Source organism: Trichechus manatus, unplaced genomic scaffold (assembly GCF_000243295.1).
Source record: "Trichechus manatus latirostris isolate Lorelei unplaced genomic scaffold, TriManLat1.0 scaffold00033, whole genome shotgun sequence".
In the NCBI taxonomy this organism is placed as follows: Eukaryota; Metazoa; Chordata; class Mammalia; order Sirenia; family Trichechidae; genus Trichechus; species Trichechus manatus.
In genome coordinates this window covers 15679014-15699759 of record NW_004443969.1, presented here as the reverse complement: position 1 = coordinate 15699759, position 20746 = coordinate 15679014, and the positions used below count along the sequence as shown (strand labels likewise).

The 20746-nt window shown below is 35.1% G+C and overlaps 1 protein-coding gene across 1 annotated transcript in view; it reads left to right on the top strand.

Moving 5' to 3' along the window:
• The window catches only part of LRP1B (LDL receptor related protein 1B), a 1771065-nt gene that overhangs the window by 1202297 nt on the left and 548022 nt on the right, over window positions 1-20746 (top strand). Inside the window, exons 34-35 of the mRNA XM_004375116.1 lie at window positions 2999-3124; window positions 4719-4850. Of these exons, the coding sequence (XP_004375173.1) occupies window positions 2999-3124; window positions 4719-4850 (258 nt within the window). The remainder of the gene's footprint in view (window positions 1-2998; window positions 3125-4718; window positions 4851-20746) is intronic.

The following is a 20746-nucleotide window of genomic DNA, read 5'->3' as shown; positions in this document are numbered from 1 at the left end:
ACCAACTGACAAGGACCTCCTAACACTTAGAAATCAATGGTATAATATGATGAAGCTTAAAATGCAGTGAAAAATACCGTTTTTACTAGAAGAATCTGTTGATCAAAGCATTTGTATTAAAGACAATTCCATTAACAGAATTACTGCAGGTAACTTAAAAGCTTCATTAGTATGAAATATGAGCAATTTAGGATTATTTAAGGTGTTAACATTATTACCTCTTTGGATTTCAAAGTACAATTAGCCACTTCATTTATCATTTTTCACATAGATCACTGGAGAGTTGAGACTTCTTGTTAGTCAAGTGGACTGTCTAGCTCCATGAGAGATGTGTGGCATGAGGCTTGAACATCAATATCATTCCAAGATATTCAGCCATGCTAGTATTTCTAATTTCATATACAATCATTACCTAAAATATTATTTTTTTAAAAAAAATTCTCATTTTTTTCTATTTCAGTCTATATTTAATAGACAAGAGATATTTACTTATTGTAAAGGAAGGCTAATTTCATGATCTTTTTTTTACTTTTTCTCTTCCTTAGAAACTAAACAAATGATACATGAAAAGTGTATTTTTAGTGTATATACTACATAATTGCTAAAATATATTAATTTTCTTATGTATACAAATAAATATAATGTAAATCTATTATTATTGCAATTTTATTTAAAAATGTGAGGCCCCACATTTTCTTCTCTTCATATATTTTTAATATTAATAAAGCTATATAACCCATCATTTTCAACTCTTTTTACAGATTCATTCTCTTCCCTAGCCTCTTTTTCTTTACGTCTTTGATTCTGTTATTTCCCCTTCTCTCCATCTGGTGCCTCTTCAGACTGTACAATTAAGCATCAACTGTCAGTCTCTTCCCAGTCTTTCAGTATTTAATGGTTAAAAAAAAAAAAAAATCTATACCTAAATCCATGTCTCTATAGATTGGCATTGGGCTCATATAGTTAGACATGCTTCCTATGAAATGAAATATGCAATATGGTCAGTATAAAGTTACTGCAAACCTATAAATATACTTGTCTTATTAAAAATAGTAGAGATCTGAAATTTCATCTAACTATTATAAGTCATCTTGGGAAAAAGGGAAATGACTCAGTCTTCGTTAGTTTATATAGATCAAAGACTACAGCCTTCAGTACGTGTTACACCTCAACATAAAGTAAACAAAAATCCTCACAACTGGGCCAATAAGCAACATCATGATAAATGGAAAAAATATTGAAGTTGTCAAGAATTTCATTTTTCTTGGATATACAATCAGTGCCCATGGAAGCTGCAGTGAAGAAATTCAAAGATGCATTGCACTGGGCAAATCTGCTGCAAAAGACCTCTTTAGAGTGTTACAAAGCAAAGATGCCACCTTGAGGACTCAGGTGTGCTTGACCCAAGCCATGGTATTTTCAATCGCCTCATATGCATGTGAAAGCTGGACAATGAATAAGGAAGACCAAAAAAGAATTGACTCCTCTGAATTGTGGTGTTGGTGAAGAATATTGAATATACCATGGACTGCCAGAAGAAAGAACAAGTCTGTAATGGAAGAAGTACAGCCAGAAAGTTCCTTATAAGCGAGTATGGTGAGACTTCGTCTCACGTACTTTGGACATGTTGTCAGGAGGAATCAGTCCCTGGAGAAGGACATCATGCTTAGTAAAGTAGAGGGTTATTGAAAACGAGGAAGACTCTCAATGAGATAGATTGACACAGTGGCTGCAACAATGGGCTCAAATATAGCAACGACTATGAGGGTGGAGCAAGACCAGGCAATGTTTCATTCTGTTGTATGTGGGGTCGCAATGAGTCGGAACTGACTGCGCGGCACCTAACAACAATAGTTTATATAGAAAATAAACGTAATGATTCCAAAAGTTCAGAGAAACTTCAAATTCTATCACATGGCTCTATATAAGACGGAGTTCAGCATTGACTGAACAGGCAGGTATAGAAAATGAGCAGAGAATGTGGTAGGTCTCCCGATGAGAAATCCTCTAAGTTGAGAGTATTTTGCACTTCAAAAATAATAGGGTTTTTGACAGGTTCGATTGAACAATTAAATCCCATCAGACTATCTGGATTCAGGAGATGATAAATAATGAGCTCCATTGGTATTTTGAATTTTCCGTAGATCACTACTGATATATAGCTTTCATCATGCTTTGTAATTCTCAGTGTATTTATTACAGTTCATATTAGAGCTTGAATATCCTGTAAATGGCACTGCATGTCCTAAAATAATAAAAATGTTGTAAAAATTGGATATTTAATGAACTTGCTGGGTAAGATTGTAAATTACTTAACTTCATGCCAACTGCTTTAATTAGCACACTCGGCCTACCAAATTCAATGGAACATCTTTATAGAATGCCTACCTGTGATTATTTGACTGATATTTGTCATTGCTACTATACAGCAATTAGAATTAATATGCTAATTAATTAGATGACTCTTATGAGTGTGTTTTTAACATATTTTGGAAGGATTGCGTTCCAAAGAATGGGAAAATTGTTTTTTAGAATTAAATAAATAAATACATACATTCTTCCTTTAATGACATAATCTTTGAGTTGTTAGTAATATAATTTAACAACTATTCTTGTGACAATTTTGGATAAATTATTCTTGCTAAGGAAGCAACTGTAGAGTTGATGTAAAATTCAGAAGTTACAAAAGAAAGATTTCCTGGTTTCTATGAGCTGAAGTTTTAAACAACTATTACAGTATTCATGACAAACCAATTTCCTTTTGTGGTTTCCTAAAATTATGAATCTTCCAATGTATCCTTGTTTACCAGTTTTGAAGAGCAGAATTCAACCATAATCTTTATATTCAAGAAAACAAAGTCTGATACAAACAAGTATGAGACAGCTGTTTTAAGAAATCAGAATAGCATAAATATTTGATCAAATCATTGATATTGAATAAAACTCCTTTTTTTGAATTTTACTTTTATTCTTTCTTTCTTTTCTTAATATTATACAGGCAGTAATTCTTGCCAACTAAATAATGGTGGATGCTCTCAGCTTTGTTTACCAACATCTGAAACTACAAGGACTTGCATGTGTACGGTGGGATATTATCTTCAAAAGAACCGCATGTCATGCCAAGGTATAAGGTCTTGAAAAAGCTTTGATGCATTTACTTCATTTACTTCATCTAACATTATATGTCATGCAGATTTTAGGTGACCAAAGTCAGTTAAAAAAACATTAAAAAAAATGCTAGCTTGTTATTAGTTTATTGGCACATTGCTTTGTATTATTTATACAGGATTTTAGAGTAAATAGGATATTTAAAGTAGATAAATGTCTTCCTAACAATTTCTACTTCAGGAACTGCAGTTTGTTATCACAACTTTAACCAAATCCAGTGGCAACTACCATTGAATAGGAGAAAACTGAAGTAAAAAGAAGTGGTTGATTAGCTGGAATTACATCCAGCTTGTATTTACTTATCTTTACTTTTTTTCAACTAAGAAAAAAGCCCCAGAGAGAACGTGAGGGCTCTGTGCTTAACTGATGGAGAAGAGCACGGAAAAAGAATTGGAAACTAAGAAATCTATCTCCATTTCTTGTTTCGTAGAGTCTTGTTTTGTGAGTCTCAAAGAATGTCAATTCTAGAGGGATCTTTTCAGTCCAGAATCATAGCTTAATTTTATTTTAAATAATATTCCAATCTTATATGAGAAATATATGTATCAGTACCATTATTTATTTTACTATCAAATACTTATATGGCACTTACTACATGCCAGGTACTGTTCCAAACACATTACACATACTAGCTCACTTAATTCTCATAGTAACCTTTTATGGTAAGTGTATCATTATCCCATTTTACAGAAGAGGAAACTGAGACACAGAGAGGTTAAGTAACTTGTCCAAGTCACACAAGTAGGAAGTGGTGGAGACAAATTTAAACCCAGACATTCTGGTTTTAATAAGAAAATATGTATATATAAATCATTTCTATTAGAAAAATCCATAAGCATCAGCATGTAGAATTCTGGTAGTGTATGTGTGTATACACACACACACACACACACACACAGAGAAACGTACACTTACTTTACAACATGCTTTTGATCTGGGAAAAGCAAGCTATTATTAGTAAAAATTAAGCACTTAGAGTATTTTTAGTGTTCCAAAGGATTTAAGAAGTCTAACTGTCCCATTGGAATTTAAGTCATAGAAAAATAACAGTGCTATAGTTAGAGAAAAAAATAAAGAAAAGCAAAACATATCTAAAATCAAAGTTTATTTTCATATATAAGCAACGAGGTGCTTAGATTTTAGAGAAGAGGGAGTCGATTTTGGTTGTAAACCAGGTATTCCTCCAAGAAGAATTACCTCCCTCAGTGTTGAAGAAAGCATGGCCCTCAGGCCGGTAGCATAATTGTCAACTGCAAGCTTGTAGAAATGTAAATTATCAGGACCTACTAAATAAGAAACTGGGAGTAGGGCCCAGCAATCCGTGTTATAACAAATCCTCTAGGAGATTCTGACGCATACTCAAGTTTGATAAACACTAATTGTGACCCACCTTTCAACTGGTCAGGAAGTGTGGTATATAATCTTTAAAAAAGAAAGAAAAAAGTTAAGAAAAAATTTTACGAAAGTAAATTTAGAGTGTTCAGATAACATTAATGAAATGAGTTTTAGTCTGAAGTGTTCATTTTGAGCTTCCTCTCACCCGCATTTAGGTATAGAATCCTTTCTTATGTACTCTGTGCATGAAGGAATCAGGGGAATACCTCTTGAACCAAGTGACAAAATGGATGCTTTGATGCCCATATCAGGAACCTCATTTGCTGTGGGAATCGATTTCCATGCAGGTAAGTAGCTGTTTATTCATAATTTATGTATAATGTATTCGCTTGATTTATTAAACTTGATGGCAATATAACCTTTCTATCTGTACTCTGATGGTCAAGATGAGAAATAAGGATGAAAATTAGAGGTGGATTTTTAATCTATCGCTAATTCTTCTAAACATGTTTTAGATGAAAACATCAAGTAAAATTTTCCTAATATATAGCATTTGAATTACAGGTAAATTAACATGTCGTGATTGGCATTTGGTTGCTTCATTTTTATTTTTCTCTTTGTTTATTAATGACACCTTTACTTTTTCTAGTCTATAAATATAAAGGAGACATATAAGGTATTTTGATCTAATATATACTTAAAACGTAATATTATTTGAAATATTTTCAGGATATGATTATCCATTCTAATGCAAGCAGTGGAAAACGAAATCCGAATAATGGGAAAAATGATCTATGCTATGCAGTTTTAAATTACGTTTGAATACAGTATGTATCATTCTGGAGTCAGGTTTACTTTACCTTCTTATGTTTTAGCAAACACTGAAAGAAGGCAGATTGGACACTAACATTTGGTATGGATAACATAAATGTATGATTGGGAATTGATGGTAGACACTTTTAAATTTATTGAAGAAAATAAGTTTATTTTTTAATGCTAATTGCTAAATTTAGATGTAATCTTAACATTGGGTACTCTTCTCTCATTGATATTCAAACATATTATTCTACACTTTAGACTTCAAACTTACAAAAACAAATCTCTTCACCTTTCATCCAAAAATATGCTTCCTGATTTAATGTTTTAGTGTTGAAGATTCACATGCATCTTCTTGGTGTTTTTATACGTATAAAGACTTAATTTTGTCTAATGTCAAAATACGTATGGCTCTTTGGTTTATAATCTTAAAAAAAAAAAGTCCTTAAGCATCTGCATGCGGGCTTCTGGTAGTAAGCTTATTTTTTCCCCAGCTATAACACAATTTGTTTAATCATGTGTTAATGAAATTCTTGGCTACAAATTAATCAGTTCCTGGGGATCTTCACAAACTTCTCAAAGATGACTTTTCTGAATTATTTGGTGCCAAATGTTTAGGATTGCATAAAAGCAAACTTGCTACAATTTTTAAAAGGCCTTTCTCAAAAGAAAATACAGACGAATATAGCATATTTTATTGAAAAATATGCTAATTTTGCCAAAACAATATGCTAATTTTGCCAAAATCATAGTGTGATTTTGATCAAAAAGGCTGTTTGTTCAAACCTCAGTATTCATGGAAGGCATAATCTACCCTGCCACCTATTTACGTACATCCTGTTCTTTAGAATTTGATCATATATGACGTTTCAAGTGCAAAGCTAAGAGAATTTTAATTTCTCGGAAAAGATTTTTTGCACATATGTATGTATTTTTAATAAGTCTGTGAACCCTTGTTTCAGCTGACATCACATATTTGATTCTTTTAAAGACTCCATACTGGCTTTTGAAAGTATTTGATAAATTTCTATGAGGCAGAAATATTCTGTTTAGAATATAAATGTTTTGATTAGAGCATTAGGAACTCTCTTGCAACTTAAGGGTAAACTGATTACCAGTATGAGTTGAATTCACTCTCTCGGGTTTTATATAGGCCTTGAAATGTTGAAGTTCAATGTGCCGTGGAAACGTTAGCAATTAGTCTCTTCTACAGGAGAATTTTACTTGCAGAAAATAGTGCTCTTCACGTTATCATAAACTTATTTTGTATCAAAGTAGCATTTCATGAGGAGAAGCTACCTGACATTACATATGATTTTGTGATCATCACATCAGTATCATAAAATTAGGCTGCAAGGATTGTTTTCCTATATTATAGATACCAAACTGAAACCAAACTAGCTGCAGTCAGGTTAATTCCGACTCATGATAACCCCTCGTGTTGCAGAGTAGAACTGTACTGCATAGGGCTTTTGCCATGATTTTCTTCCGAGACACCTCTGTGTGGGTTTAAACCACCAACTTTTCAGTTAGTAGATGAGCACTTAACCTTTTGTGCCACCCAGGGACTCCAGCAAGGCACACAGAATACAGAGATACCTTACAGCTTATATTATACAAGGATACTTTACAGCACTCATTTCTGTTCAGTGTCTGATTTTTCATACTTTTCATATTCTTCATACTGTGCCTGCCTTATTTTTAAATTATATGCTTGTAAAGAAATTATTTTCAGAAATCTATTTCTTCTTCTAAAGGTAAAATTATGTAGCATATGGAATAGCCGTATAGATATAATGTTCAAGAATCTGTAAAAGCTCTACCTGTTAAACCAAAAACAGTAATGCAAAATTTGCTTTGAAACTGTAGAGGGTTAGAGACCTAGGGGCTGGTAGAGCATACAGTGGGAAGAGTCTAGACTTTAGCAACAGATAACTTGGTTTCTGATTCCTGTTCAGCCACTTACTAACAGTGTGACTTTGGGTAAGTTACTTAATTTTTCAGTTTCCTTATTTTTGGGGGTGTAGGAATATTGATATATATGTATGCAAATGTTTGGCAAAGCACCTGATGTACAATAGGTGCTCAGGAAATGTTAACTATATTTAATAATTAAAAAGAACATATTGTAGAAATTAACTTAGGTGATACTCTATATCTATATACGTAGACATAGATATATTAAACAAGCATGTTGTCCTGGAAGCTATATTTAAACTCCTAATTAGCAAGGACTTTTATTTTCCTCTTCTCTTGATAGATACAATATTTTCTATTCAGATATTTGTATAGAATAATAGGTGTTTCTTAACTGCTTGATACAATAAGGGTAAGTTAATTTCCCTAGTGAAGGTGAGCTTAAATATACAGAAGACAAAAACAATCTGTAAAACAGATACTTAAAGATCAAATAACATCACCAGGAATTTAAATCATTAAATGTAAACTTAGAAGGCTAGCATATAGTACTTAAACAATGAGCCGATGAAATATTAATGATGATGATAATGATGATGATGACAATGGTGGTGGTATTAAGAGCTTTTAGCCCCTTCAAATTCCTTTTGTACTTCCATCTGATTTACAGTCTGATACTTTACTATTTGTGTTCCATGAAACTACAGTAGGATCAGAATAAGTGTCAGGAACTTGATTTATAATTGTAGGCAATATACAAGGTCTGAAACTTGGTTAAGTGAAGTTGCTTCAGGGAGAAAATTAAAAAAAAAAAATAACTTGGTTATTCCTTAGAAAGATAGAGGAAACAAACAATTTTTGATGAGATGACCTCTATCTCTTTCAATTTCCATGGCCTTCATGTTTCACCTGATTCCTAGATTCTTCATCTAATAATTCCCTTTGCAGATATTCTAGTTCCTCTTCCTCCATTAATGACATTCGGCTCAGTGACATAATCCTTACTTTAGGAACTACTAAAGTTAAAGATAATAAAATGGAAGGGCACAATTGCTCCTTATTCTAATCAAATGGCTTCCATCATGAGGAGGTGGAGTGGAAAAAGATCATTTGTTAAGTACAATTATCATGATCTATGCAGTATTATTTCATTACTGTAATTTTATTGGGATAAATATACACCCTTTCCTCACTTAACAGCATGGTTAGGTTCCAAAGACTAGGGTGTTATGCAGAATCTATGTTATGCAAAAATGGAGGATGACCACATCAGATCACAAAATGGAGGATGACTACATCATTTGATAACTGCTAAATTACATCATCATAACTACCAAAACACTGAGAATCACGGCCCAGCCAAATTGACACCTAACCTTAACCATCACAGCCAGCATTACTCTCGCTTTGCACCTCAGTGTTCATTACTGCCAGACATACATCTTACATGCACAAAATAGTCAGATACTAGATTTTTTACTATTGTCATAAGTGCAAAATGTTGGATAATGAGATAGTTGATAAGTGAGAAGAAGGTATATTGTTAAAACATATACATTTCATATGGATTAACAGATCTAAATTTTGCTGGGCTTGGTCCTAATGAATTAAAGCTTTTCACAATGAAAGAATTTCTTTCACCAGATGAAGCAATTTTGGATACTAGCCACAGAAGAAAGAATACCCTGTGGCTAGATTTAAAATGTTCAAAGCATTCTTATCACTTCACTGAAAAAGTCCCATTCCACTGAAAAAAAATTTTTGAGCTTTGAAAACCCTTGCCTGCTGAGTGATATTCCTCCTGATGAATGAACACTTCATTTGATGCTTTAAAAGATATATTTTAGTTAGAAGAAAAGCCTTCAAAACAATTCCCATTGCTCCAGTCAGTTATGTGATCTTTAATAAGTTGTTCTCTATTCAGACTCCCCTCTCTTTGGGCATATTTATGACTTTCATATTAATCAAATAATAGAATGTTATTTCAATAGAAGACATGTTATTTATCTGAAATTTTCAATCTTGTATATATTTTTTCATTTTTATCTCTTTTGTAAAAATTTGAGTCATTCAACTCAATGTAAGAAATGTTGATTACTATCTGCTAGGTGTAGAACATCACAACCAAGTTACTATGAAGTATAAAGATAAATAAGAAATAGTTTCCGAGGTAATATATGAATAGATAATCTATAGAGTTTTTTTTTTTTTTAAAGAGAGGGTCAGATGACTATTATCTGGATTCCATTGTTTGGAACTTACTGTGTGGAATACTCTAAGGCTTTTTTACACCATTACATAGTGAACTGGATATTAAGACAATGAAAACACTGAAGGAGAATATGTGATAAAATATCTTTGCCGTATTCCATAGTGAATGTCTCCTATTTACATGAAAGAATCCTTCCATAATAATCCCCTAAAATATACATATATCTTTCAATTTTAGAGCTAGGAAAAGCATTTGATACCATCTAGTAGCATCCCTCATGTTACAGATAAGGAAACTGAACTCCAGAGAGATCAAGAGGCTGTATAGTAATAAGAGTATTGTATTTCCAGTTCTTTCCACTATACCATCTTGCATTTGTACCACAGAAATGAAATTTTATTGAGACCATTGTTGGCATTGCTTCATTTCACTTCTACAAATTTGTGCAGGTAGAAGAGCATGCTGTTTCATTTTAATTTACATATGTAATTGTGTGACTTTAAAACCCGTTTAATAATTGAAACAGGTGATGCTCGAGTGAACAGGTGATGCTCAAGCGAGAGTCTTTTCTTTTCCCCCTATGCCTATAGGCTTACCAACAACAGTTATTTTTTACAAAATTTTTCTTGTAACCACTCTGTCACCAACGAAGGCCACAGAAGAATTATAGAAAGAATTCTTTTGTCAGTAGCAGCCATAGCTTAAGAAATATAATACTGTTGCTTTGGAACATTCTTTCAATTTTATGAAAACCATTTCCTTGGCTACAAAGTGAAATTTTAGGGCTGGTTCAATTTCTTCCTGTTCTTGTGACAATGAACCAATACTATTTTGGGTTGTCATTTCAAACTTGCTTCAAAGACTATCTTTTCAAACCATGTGAACAGTTTGAATGTATTTGTAGATGGGCAAGTCAAGTAAAGCTTTCAAGGTGTAGAGTTCTGTCACAAGAAAACAAAAATTTTTCAACATTATCTGAGAGAGCAGTATCATAAACATGCATTGCAGAAGGTATCATACGTAGATTAAACAAATCATTGGAAATATCCCACAGACACTTTCTGGATAATTTCTGAACTCAAAACATGAAAATAATAATAATAAAAAAAATAGACTTCTGTCAGGCATCTGAATTCTTCAGTCTGAAAAACCAAACCAAACCCATGCAGTTGAGTTGATTGAGACTTATAGCAACCTTATATGACAGAGTAGAACTGCTCCATAAGGTTTCCTAAACTGAAATCTTTACGGGAACAGATTGCCAGGTCTTTTCTCCCTCAGAGCGGCTGATGGGTTTGAACTGCCAACCTTTCAGTTAGCAGCCAAGTGCTTGCTTAACCACTGTACCACTGGGGCTCCTGAATTGTTCAATAGGTTGCCTGAAACTAAAAGCTTCAGAAGTTATACAATAAGCAAATACTAAGTTCAAAACTTTAGTCAACTTATTTGGGGTCTATATTGTTTTATCTGTTATTGAGAGAAATGATTTAGTAAGTATCATGAAACTTCTACTCAGGTATTGAGCACTCTTTGTAAAAGTGAAAGGTCCCTAGATCAGCTTTAACCCATGAACCCACTGTCATCGAGTTTATTTCAACTCCTAGTGTCCCTGTAGGACAGAACAGAACTTCCCCATAGGGTTTCCAAGGCCGTAAATCTTTACGGAAGCAGACTGCCACATCTTTCTCCCACGGCGCAGCTGGTGACCTTTCAGTTAAGAGCCAAGCACTTAACCACTGTACCACCAGGGCTCCTTTAGTTTAGCTTTAGACTAATCTAGTCTGCCTTTTGACACTTTTTTTTTTTTTAATCTTTTTCCCTCACCTGAGTCACTCTGTGGTGCTATGCATCTCTTTTTCTGCATAGCATTCTCTTCAGCAGAGCTATAGGCATGTCTGATAATCTGATGTCTTCCTCTACCTTCTTTCTCATTGACTGACTTGTCAAGAAACCTATTCTGTTTGGGGTTAGTTACAGTAAATTACGAATAGCTGCTAAGAGATTGACAAGTTATCTTACAAAGTACGTTTGAGCAGAGCAAGCATCTTCACCCAAAGCCATAAATCCAATTGAAGGACTACTAAAGATACGTAAGGAAAGTATTTTTATGAGTAGGTAAATCTTTTGGATGTTTTTCAAATTACGCCACACTCTGACTTTCAGACATGAGGTTGGTGTCTTAGTTATCTAGTGCTGCTGTAACAAATACCCTGAGTGGGTGGTTTTAACAAACGGGAATTTATTTCCTCACAGTTTAGGAGGCTAGAAGTCTGAAATCAGGGTGCTGGCTCTAGCGGAAAGCTTTGTCTGTCTGCTCTGGGGCAAAGTCCTTGTCTCTTTTTAACCTCTATTCCTTTGTTCCTTGGTAATCATGTGGCGTGTATCTTCCCCTTTGTGCTTGTTTGCTTGCTTGCTCTTTTAAATCTGCTCAAAAAAGATTAATTTAATACAACCTATAATAATCCTGCCTCATTAACATAACAAAGACAACCCATTCTCAAATGGGATTATAGTCACAGGCATAGGGATTAATATTTACAACACATATTTTGGGGGGACACAATTCAATTCATAACAGTTGGTAACTGTTTATACCCAGAAATCCAGCCCTTGATATGCTGATAGGTCAAATGATACTGTGGAATTCTCTACTGGTATCATTATTATACTTAAGTGCAACTTTAACCTTGAAAAATGTTTTGTTTTTTTCCCTTCTTAGGAAAACCAAGGATATATTAGACCATTTGTCTTTTTGACACCCTCTCTTTAAAAATAAATTAAAAAGCTATGATTCAGCTTCTGAGATTGTTGGCCATTAGTTTTTAATCAAGGAGACAATTTTCTAGTTAATAAGGAAAAACTGAAGTGATTTAATTGATTTTGGGATCGATCATTAGCAAGAAATCTTTAATTCCATTCTATCATTTGTCTTTATTCTTATCCAGAGTCAGTAAGTAATATGTGGATCATTTTGAGGCATAGATGAGAAAAAAAAAAAAGTTTTTTTTTTTCCTATATATTCCTTAGTATGTTTGGAACAGGGACTTGGCTGAAGTATAAAGTATAAAAATAGATAAAATTAAATGCCCACAGGAAGGTTAGGAAGAGGGAGGTTTGGAAGAGGAAGAAATGAAACTAACAACAAAAAACCTTAATATTTATTGAGCACTTACTATGTTACAGAAATGAGGTTAAAAAACCTTACGCATTTGTGTAATTTAATATGTCATAATAATCTTTTGAAGAGGGTGGTATTTTCATTTTAACAATGAAGAAACTGGGTTATGGTATGAGAAATGAATGCAAGGTTGATTTGGAATGACAAATTTAAATTCTGCATTTGAGACTTGTGTTTGGGTTTTGCCCTTGACATTGACATAAAACATGAATTCAGTAACCATTAGTGAAGTAATCAACATGAGATCTCTGACAGTTTTATGATGAGAATTTTAACCTTACTACAATTATGATTGGGAAAGATAATTGACAGGAAATATTGGGGCACAGGCTTTGAGGGAATGGTGATAATGTGATCACCAAATACAGAATTGTCCCTGCCAAAAAAACTATTTCCACCACTGTGTTTCTATTAGTTGTCTATTGCTGTATAACAAATTACCAAAACTTAGCAACTTAAAGTAGCAGACCCTGTGGGTCAAGAATCTAGCCGTGGCCTAGCTGAGTCTTCTGCTTCAAGGTCTCTCACAAGCCTGCGATCAAGGTGTGGGCCGAAGTTGTGGTGTCATCTGAAGCCTCATCTGTGAAGGATCTGCTTCCAAGCTCACTCCTGTGGCTCTTGGCAGGATTCATGTCCTCATTAACTATTGATCTCAGTTACTTGTCATGTGGGCCTCTTCACAGGGAAGCTTACGATATGGCAGCTGGCTTCCCTTAGACCTCATGAACAAAAGAGCAAGAGGGGACACGTGCAAAATGGAAGTCAGACTTTTTGAAACTTAATCCTAGAAGCAATATCCCATCACATTTGTTGCATTCAATTCATTAGAAGTTAATAACTAGGTCCAGCCCACACTCAAAGGAAAGGGATTACAGAAGAGAGTGAGTTCCAGGAGTTGGGATTATTGGAAGCCACGTTAGAGGCTGCCTAATACAATATTATAGGTACTTTATGCGCATTTTCCCTACATGTTGTTGTATAATAAGTGAATTTCGATGGCAGGATTGGAGTTATCAATGATGTTCTTGTATGAATAGCTTCAGTATTCTAGCTTAAACCAAATAAAAATACGTTATTATTGTGAAAGTCCAGGATAATGACCTTGATCCATTTCTTGTCTCAATAAAAATTGGCTAATAGTAGACCTTGACTACCTGGAGAAATCCTGGGCATAAATCAAAAGTAAAGTTAAATAAATTGGCAAATGCCTCACAGATGGAATGGGATAAAACTAGATTTGAACTCACATGTCTGTTTCTTTAAGACCCTAGCTTTCTTCACTCTACTATACAAAGGTAAGCCAAGAGTAAGGAAAGATCCAAGAATATCCCAAAGAGAGTGGGTGTTGGACAACAACAGCAACAAGAATAAAACATGTAATATAAGACACATTCTCAGGTACATCTGACTTCATTCAATATATGAGGTTCTTAAGGTCAGACTGGGGTTACTACTTCTACTGAGAATATAATTCAGTAAGGCTATGGCAGTGGTTCTCAACTGGGACAATTTTGAAACCCATTGAACACTTGGCAGAGTCTGGGGGCATTTTTAGTTGTCCAACTGGAGTGATACCACTGGCATCTAGTGGGTAGAGATCAGGGATGCTGCAGAATAATTCACAGAACAGTTGCTACAACAAAGAATTATTCGGCTCTAAATGCCAGTAGTGCCAATGCTGATAAAAACAGACTAGGGCAACATCTAATATACATTTTAAGTGACTCTAATGTGCACACCAGTTTAGAATCACTATTCTCCTTGGCGGTAGCAGTCCCCAGTATTTTTTTCTTTTGGGTACTATTTGTTATCTGGGTAATCTCATTCCGTAATACCTAGCATTTAATGTCATAAGTCTGCCATATTTGTTTTTGGCTAGCATTCTAGAAAAGTCCCTGAGCAGAAGTCAGCAACTCCCTCCAACCACTTTTTACAGTTTTTGACCAGTGTCTGGGAAAGGCTTTGTGTAATAGTAACTTGCACTAAATCTTTTACTGATAACTCCCTGGCACTAAAGTGCTTTAAGAAAAGATTTTAAAGGAATAGCTTATAGCTGTCTAGGATTGCTTGGGGGATACAAAGGTGTGTAACACCAACGGAATTATTAGAATAGTTACTTTCTTCTTTGTCACTAGGGCAGGCTGAGTGTTGACTGATACTCACTATTCTTAGAATGAGTTCTAGTACTGCCTCAAGTGCTCCTGTCCAGATTTTTGTGGCCAGAAAGGGAGTTCCAAAGTACCTGGCAACTGTTAGTAGTTCTTTATGCTCACTATGGTGCACAGGAGCAATTATTTAAATCCTGTTCCAAAGATAGTATGTTATTGCCCGTCTTTCCCTCTGGGTAAAGCATTTTGCCAGTGAATTTACTCAGGACCATGTTAAGAAACAAAACAAAATAAAAACAAAACCAAAGTGAAAAAAAACTAGAATTCTTCATCCTATAAGTTTGTTTTATTTATTATTCAATCTTACTGAGGACTGAATGAGAAGGTCTAGATGTAAATTAATGTAGAAAAACAAAATCAAATAGAACCAGACCTGGAACTTGATTGTCAGTGTTTAAGGTACTAGCATAGATTACTTAAAGGCTGTGAATCTCCGGCCTTGGAGTATTTTACAGTTAAGACAGACTACCTCTTCTGAATAATGATCTCTCTGTGTCTCTTCCAGCTTTTTGACTATTCAACTTCCAATATTAACGACTTCAACAGTAACAACCTGTAGGCTATTTTTTTTTAAAGCTGTCTATTTTCTGAGTCAATAGTCATTAAAACATATATGAATGGAACTGGTATTAGACTTGCATAGCTTGTATGTAGAAAGTAGACCATATTGTAGAATCTTATTTTCTTCAGGGGATAAAGACAAATATTCACAGAAAAGTTCCTTTGTATTTTGCTTCTTTCCTTACAAATTAAATACTAAAATGCTGCCAAAATTGGTGCTTTCATAGAGTAATTCAAGGTTCTAAATATACGTATGAAAAGTTATTCTCTTAATCGCAAATAAGAGGATTCCAAACATTTATTTTTGTCAAATATAATATATTATTCTGACAAAAAAAAAAAACACAGTTGCTGTGTAGATGATTCTGACTCATGGCAACCTCATGTATGTCAGAATACAACTGTGCTTCACAGGGTTTTCAATGGCCAATTTTTTTGGAAGTAGATCACCAGGCCTTTCTTTTTAGGCATCTCTGGGTGGACTCAAACATCCAGCCTTTCAGTTAGCAGTTGAACATGTTAACTGTTTGTACCACCTAAGCTCGCCACTGTTTTTAATAGGTGTACATTATTATATTATGTGTATTACCATAAACTATTTAACTTTTTCCATACTGTTGGACACTTAGATTTTTGTTTTCAATTTTTGGATATAATTTTTTTTAATATTGGTAATAGTTCCTCGATCACAATTTTTTAAATAGCTATTTTATTAAAATATAATTCATGCAGCATAGAATTCACCCATTTAAAGTATACTAGGCAATGGTTTTTAGTATATTCACAGAGCTGTACAACCATCACGACTTTCAAAAATTAGAATGTTCATCACCCCAAAGAGAAACATTGTATCTTTTAGTTGTCACTCTTATCACCCCCAAACTTCCTCAGGTCTAGGCAACCACTAATCTATTTTCTGTCTCTATAGACTTGCTTATTCTGAACATTTCATATAAAAATTGAATCATACAATAAGTAGTCCTTTGTGACTGGCTTCCTTCATTTAGCATAATGATTTTAAGGTCCATCCATGTTGTAGCATGTATCAGTACTTCATGATGTTTTATTGACAAATAATATCTAATTGTATGGCTATATGACATTATTGTAAAAACAGCCTGGGGCAGTGTCTGACCTCCTCCAACCCCACAAGGGGGAAGGAGAACCAAGATCAACAGCACAAGACTGACTTCCATGAGGTGGAGGCCAGATGATCCTCCTCTCTCCATCATCTTTCCTAATTCTAACACCAACCATCCCTCGCACAGCACACTCTACTTCTCCATTGGGTTCGACAACTTCATTGCAGTGGCCACACAGAACTCAGAGACCATACTCACAATTATGGGGTTTATTAGGGAAGTAACAGCTACAATTCAGGATCAAGAACACTCAAGATACCGTTCTTCTAACAGGATAGTCTTTGCCCAGCAGTGCTTGAAGGCATGACTCTCCTTGGTCCTCAGTCTCCGTCCAAAGGTACTCAGCTTTCTCTCTGCTAGGCTGGTAAGTCCACCGTACCATCTCCTGCTGCCAGGTCTCTGCTGCTGGGGCTGTCCTGCTGGTCTCTCCTTCCTTGGTGGTGGGCTTCACTCTGCTCTGGAATTGGCTCTCTTTTAAGGCAAAACTGACCAATCCCCTTGGTAGGCCACAATTACCCTATCACACGGTTCCGCCCAATCACCTGGGTGGGAGTTATAAGACCATGGCTAGAAAGGCCACACACAAAAGTAATTAATCCACTGCAATTATATTTATCCATTCATCGATTCATAGACTTTGGGTTATGTCTACTGCTTGGCTACTATGAATAAATCTGCTTGGAACATTCATTTACAAGTTTTTGTGTGAACATATGTTTTAATTTAGCTTGGGTATATACTGAGGAATGAACTTGAGAGGTCATATCGTAACTATGTTTAACCTGTTAAAGAACTACCAGACTGTTTTCCAAAGCGTTTGAAACATCTTGCATTCCCAATAGCCCTGTATGAGGTTTCCCTGAGGAAAGGGTCTTTGAGGCTCCTCATAGTGGCATCCTGGAAGTGGACTCCTTTGGAATACCCTGTTAGAGTATAAATCATGACATTCTTTGAACTCTACCTTAAAAAGTGTGCCTGTATAATTTGTGCAAAGCATATGAGAACAAGTGGCTAAATCTTAATTTAGATACTGATTTATAGAAAGGTGAGCAATGTTCACTTTTATTGAAGTGGAATGAGACAGTATAGTTTACCACAAGCCTTGAAGTGAGTGCACAAAGATTATGCAATTGGTTATCTTAGCTATAAAAAAGAAATTATAATATATTTTGCTGATAATGATAAATATTTTGTAATATTGTTTAAAATTTTATCTAAAATGGAAAAATGTTTCTGTAACCACACTATTATAAAATCATAGTTAGAAAATTATTTTATATACTATTATGACATGTAATCCCCCCACTCATCTGTCAGTTTGTTGTACTGTGGGAGCTTGAGTGTTACTGTGATGCTGGAAGCTATGATACCGTATTCAAATACCAGCAGGGTCACCCATGGTGAATAGTTGCAGCTGAGCTTCCAGAGTAAGACAGAATAGGAAGAAGGACCTGGTAGTCTACTTCTGAAAATAATTAGCCAGTGAAAACCTTACAAATAGCAGCGGAACACTGCTATTAGTGCCAGAAGATGAGCCCCTCAGTTTGGAAGGCACTCAAAATATGACTGGGGAAGAGCTGCCTCCTAAAAGTAGAGTCAACCTTAATGATGTGGATGGAGGCAAGCTTTCGAAACCTTCATTTGCTGTTGTGGCATAACTCAAAATGAGAAGAAACAGCTGCAACCATCCATTAAAAATCAGAACATGAAATGTATGAAGTATAAATCTAGGAAAATTGGAAATAGTCAAAAATGGAATGCATAAATATTGACATCCTAGGTACTAATGATCTGAAATGGACTGGTACTGGCCATTTTGAATCAGACAATCACCATGGTCTACTATGCGGGGAATGACAAATTGAAGAGGAATGGCGTTGCATTCATTGTCAAAAAGAACATTTCAAGATCTATCCTGAAGTACAATGCTGTCAGTGATAAGATAATATCTATACGCCTACAAGGAAGACCAGTTAATATGACTATTGTTTAAATTTACGCATCAACCACTAAGGCCAAAGTTGAAGAAATTGAAGATTTTTACCAACTTCTGCAGTCTGAAATTGATCGAACATGCAATCAGGATGCATTGCTAATTACTGGTTATTGGAATGTGAAAGTTGGAGACAAAGAAGGATTGTTAGTTGGAAAATATGGCATTGGTGGTAGAAATGATGCTAAAGAGCTCATGACAGAATTTTGAAAGACCAATGACTTCTTCATTGCAAGTATCTTTTTTCACCAACATAAATGGTGACAATACACATAGATCTCACCAGATGGAGTACACAGGAATCAAATCGACTGCATCTGTGGAAACAGACGATGGAAAAGCTCAATATCATCAGTCAGAACAAGGACAGAGGCTGACTGTGGAACAGATGAGTTGCTCATATGCAAGTTCAAGTTGAAACCGAAGAAAATTAGAACAAGTCCACAAGAGCCAAAGTACAACCTTAAGTATATCTGACTTGAATTTAGAGACCATCTCAAGAATAGATTTGACGCATTGAACACTAATGACTGAAGACCAGACGAGTTGTGGAATGTCATCAAGGACATCATACATGAAGAAAGCAAGAGATCATTAAAAAAAAAAAGAGGAAAGAAAGAAAAGACCAAAATGGATGTCAGAAGAGACTCTGAAATTTGCTCTTGAACATCGAGTAGCTAAAGCGAAAGGAAGAAATGATGAAGTAAAAGAGTTGAATAGAAGATTTCACAGGGCAGCTTTAGAAGGCAAAGAAAAGTATTATAATGACATGCGCAAAGACCTGGAGGTAGAAAACCAAAAAGGAAGAATACACTTGGCATTTCTCAAGCTGAAAGAACTGAAGAAAAAATTCAAGCCTCGAGTTGCAATGGTGAAGGATTCTATGGGAAAAATATTAAACGTTGCAGGCAACATCAAAAGAAAATGGAAGGAATACACAGAATCACTATACCCAAAAGAATTGGTCTATGTTCAACCATTTCAGGAGGTAGCATATGATCAGGAACCTGTGGTACTGAAGGAAGAAGTCCAAGCTGCACTGAAGGCATTGGCAAAAAACAAAGCTCCACAAATTGATGGAATACCAGATGAGATGTTTCAACAAACAGATGCAGCACTGGAAGTGCTCACTCGTTTATGCCAAGAAATTTGGAAGACTGCTACCTGGCTAACCGACTAGAAGAGAGCCATATTTATGCCTATTCCCAAAGGTGATCCAACCAAATGAGGAAATTATTGAACAATGTCACTAATATCACACACAAGTAAAATTTTGCTGAAGATCATTCAAAAGTGGCTGCAGCAGTATATCGACAGGGAACTGCCAGAAATTCAAGCCAGATTCAGAAGAGGATGTGGAACCAGGGATATCATTGCTGATGTCAGATGGATCTTGGATGAAAGCAGAGAATACCAGAAACCAGAGAATACCAGAGAATACCAGAAAGGCATTTGACTGTGTGGATGCTAACAAATTCTGGGTAACGTTGCAAAGAACGGGAATTCCAGAACACTTAATTGTGCTCATGAGGAACTTATGCATAGATCAAGAGGCAGTCATTCAAACAGAACAAGGAGATACTGTGTGGTTTCAAGTCAAGAAAGGTGTGTACCAGGATTGTATCCTTTCACCATACTTATTCAGTCTGTGTGCTGAACAAATAATCTGAGAAGCTGGCCTATATGAAGAACAGGGAATCAGGATTAGAGGAAGACTCATTAATCATCTGTGATATGCAGATGACAAAACCTTTCTTGCCAAAAGTGAAGAGGACTTCAAGCACTTATTGATAAAAATCAAAGACCACAGCCTTCAGTATGGATTACACCTCTACATACAGAAAACAAAAATCCTCACAACTGGACCAATAAGCAACATCATGATAAATGGAGAAAAGATTTAAGTTGTCAAGGATTTAATTTTACTTGGATCCACAATCAACACCCACAGAAGCAGCAGTCAAGAAATCAAAAGATGAATTGCAATGGGCAAATCGGCTGCAAAAGACCTCTAAAAAGTGTTGAAAAGCGAAGATGTCACCTTGAAGACTAAGGCGCCCCGACCTAAGCCGTGGTGTTTTCAATTGCCTCACATGCATGCGAAAGCTAGATGATGAATAAGGAGACTGAAGAAGAATTGACACCTTTGAGTTGTAGTGTTGAGGAAGAATATTGAATATACCATGGACTGCCAAAAGAAAGAACCAATCTGTCTTGGAAGAAGTACAACCAGAATGCTCCTTAGAAGCAAGGATG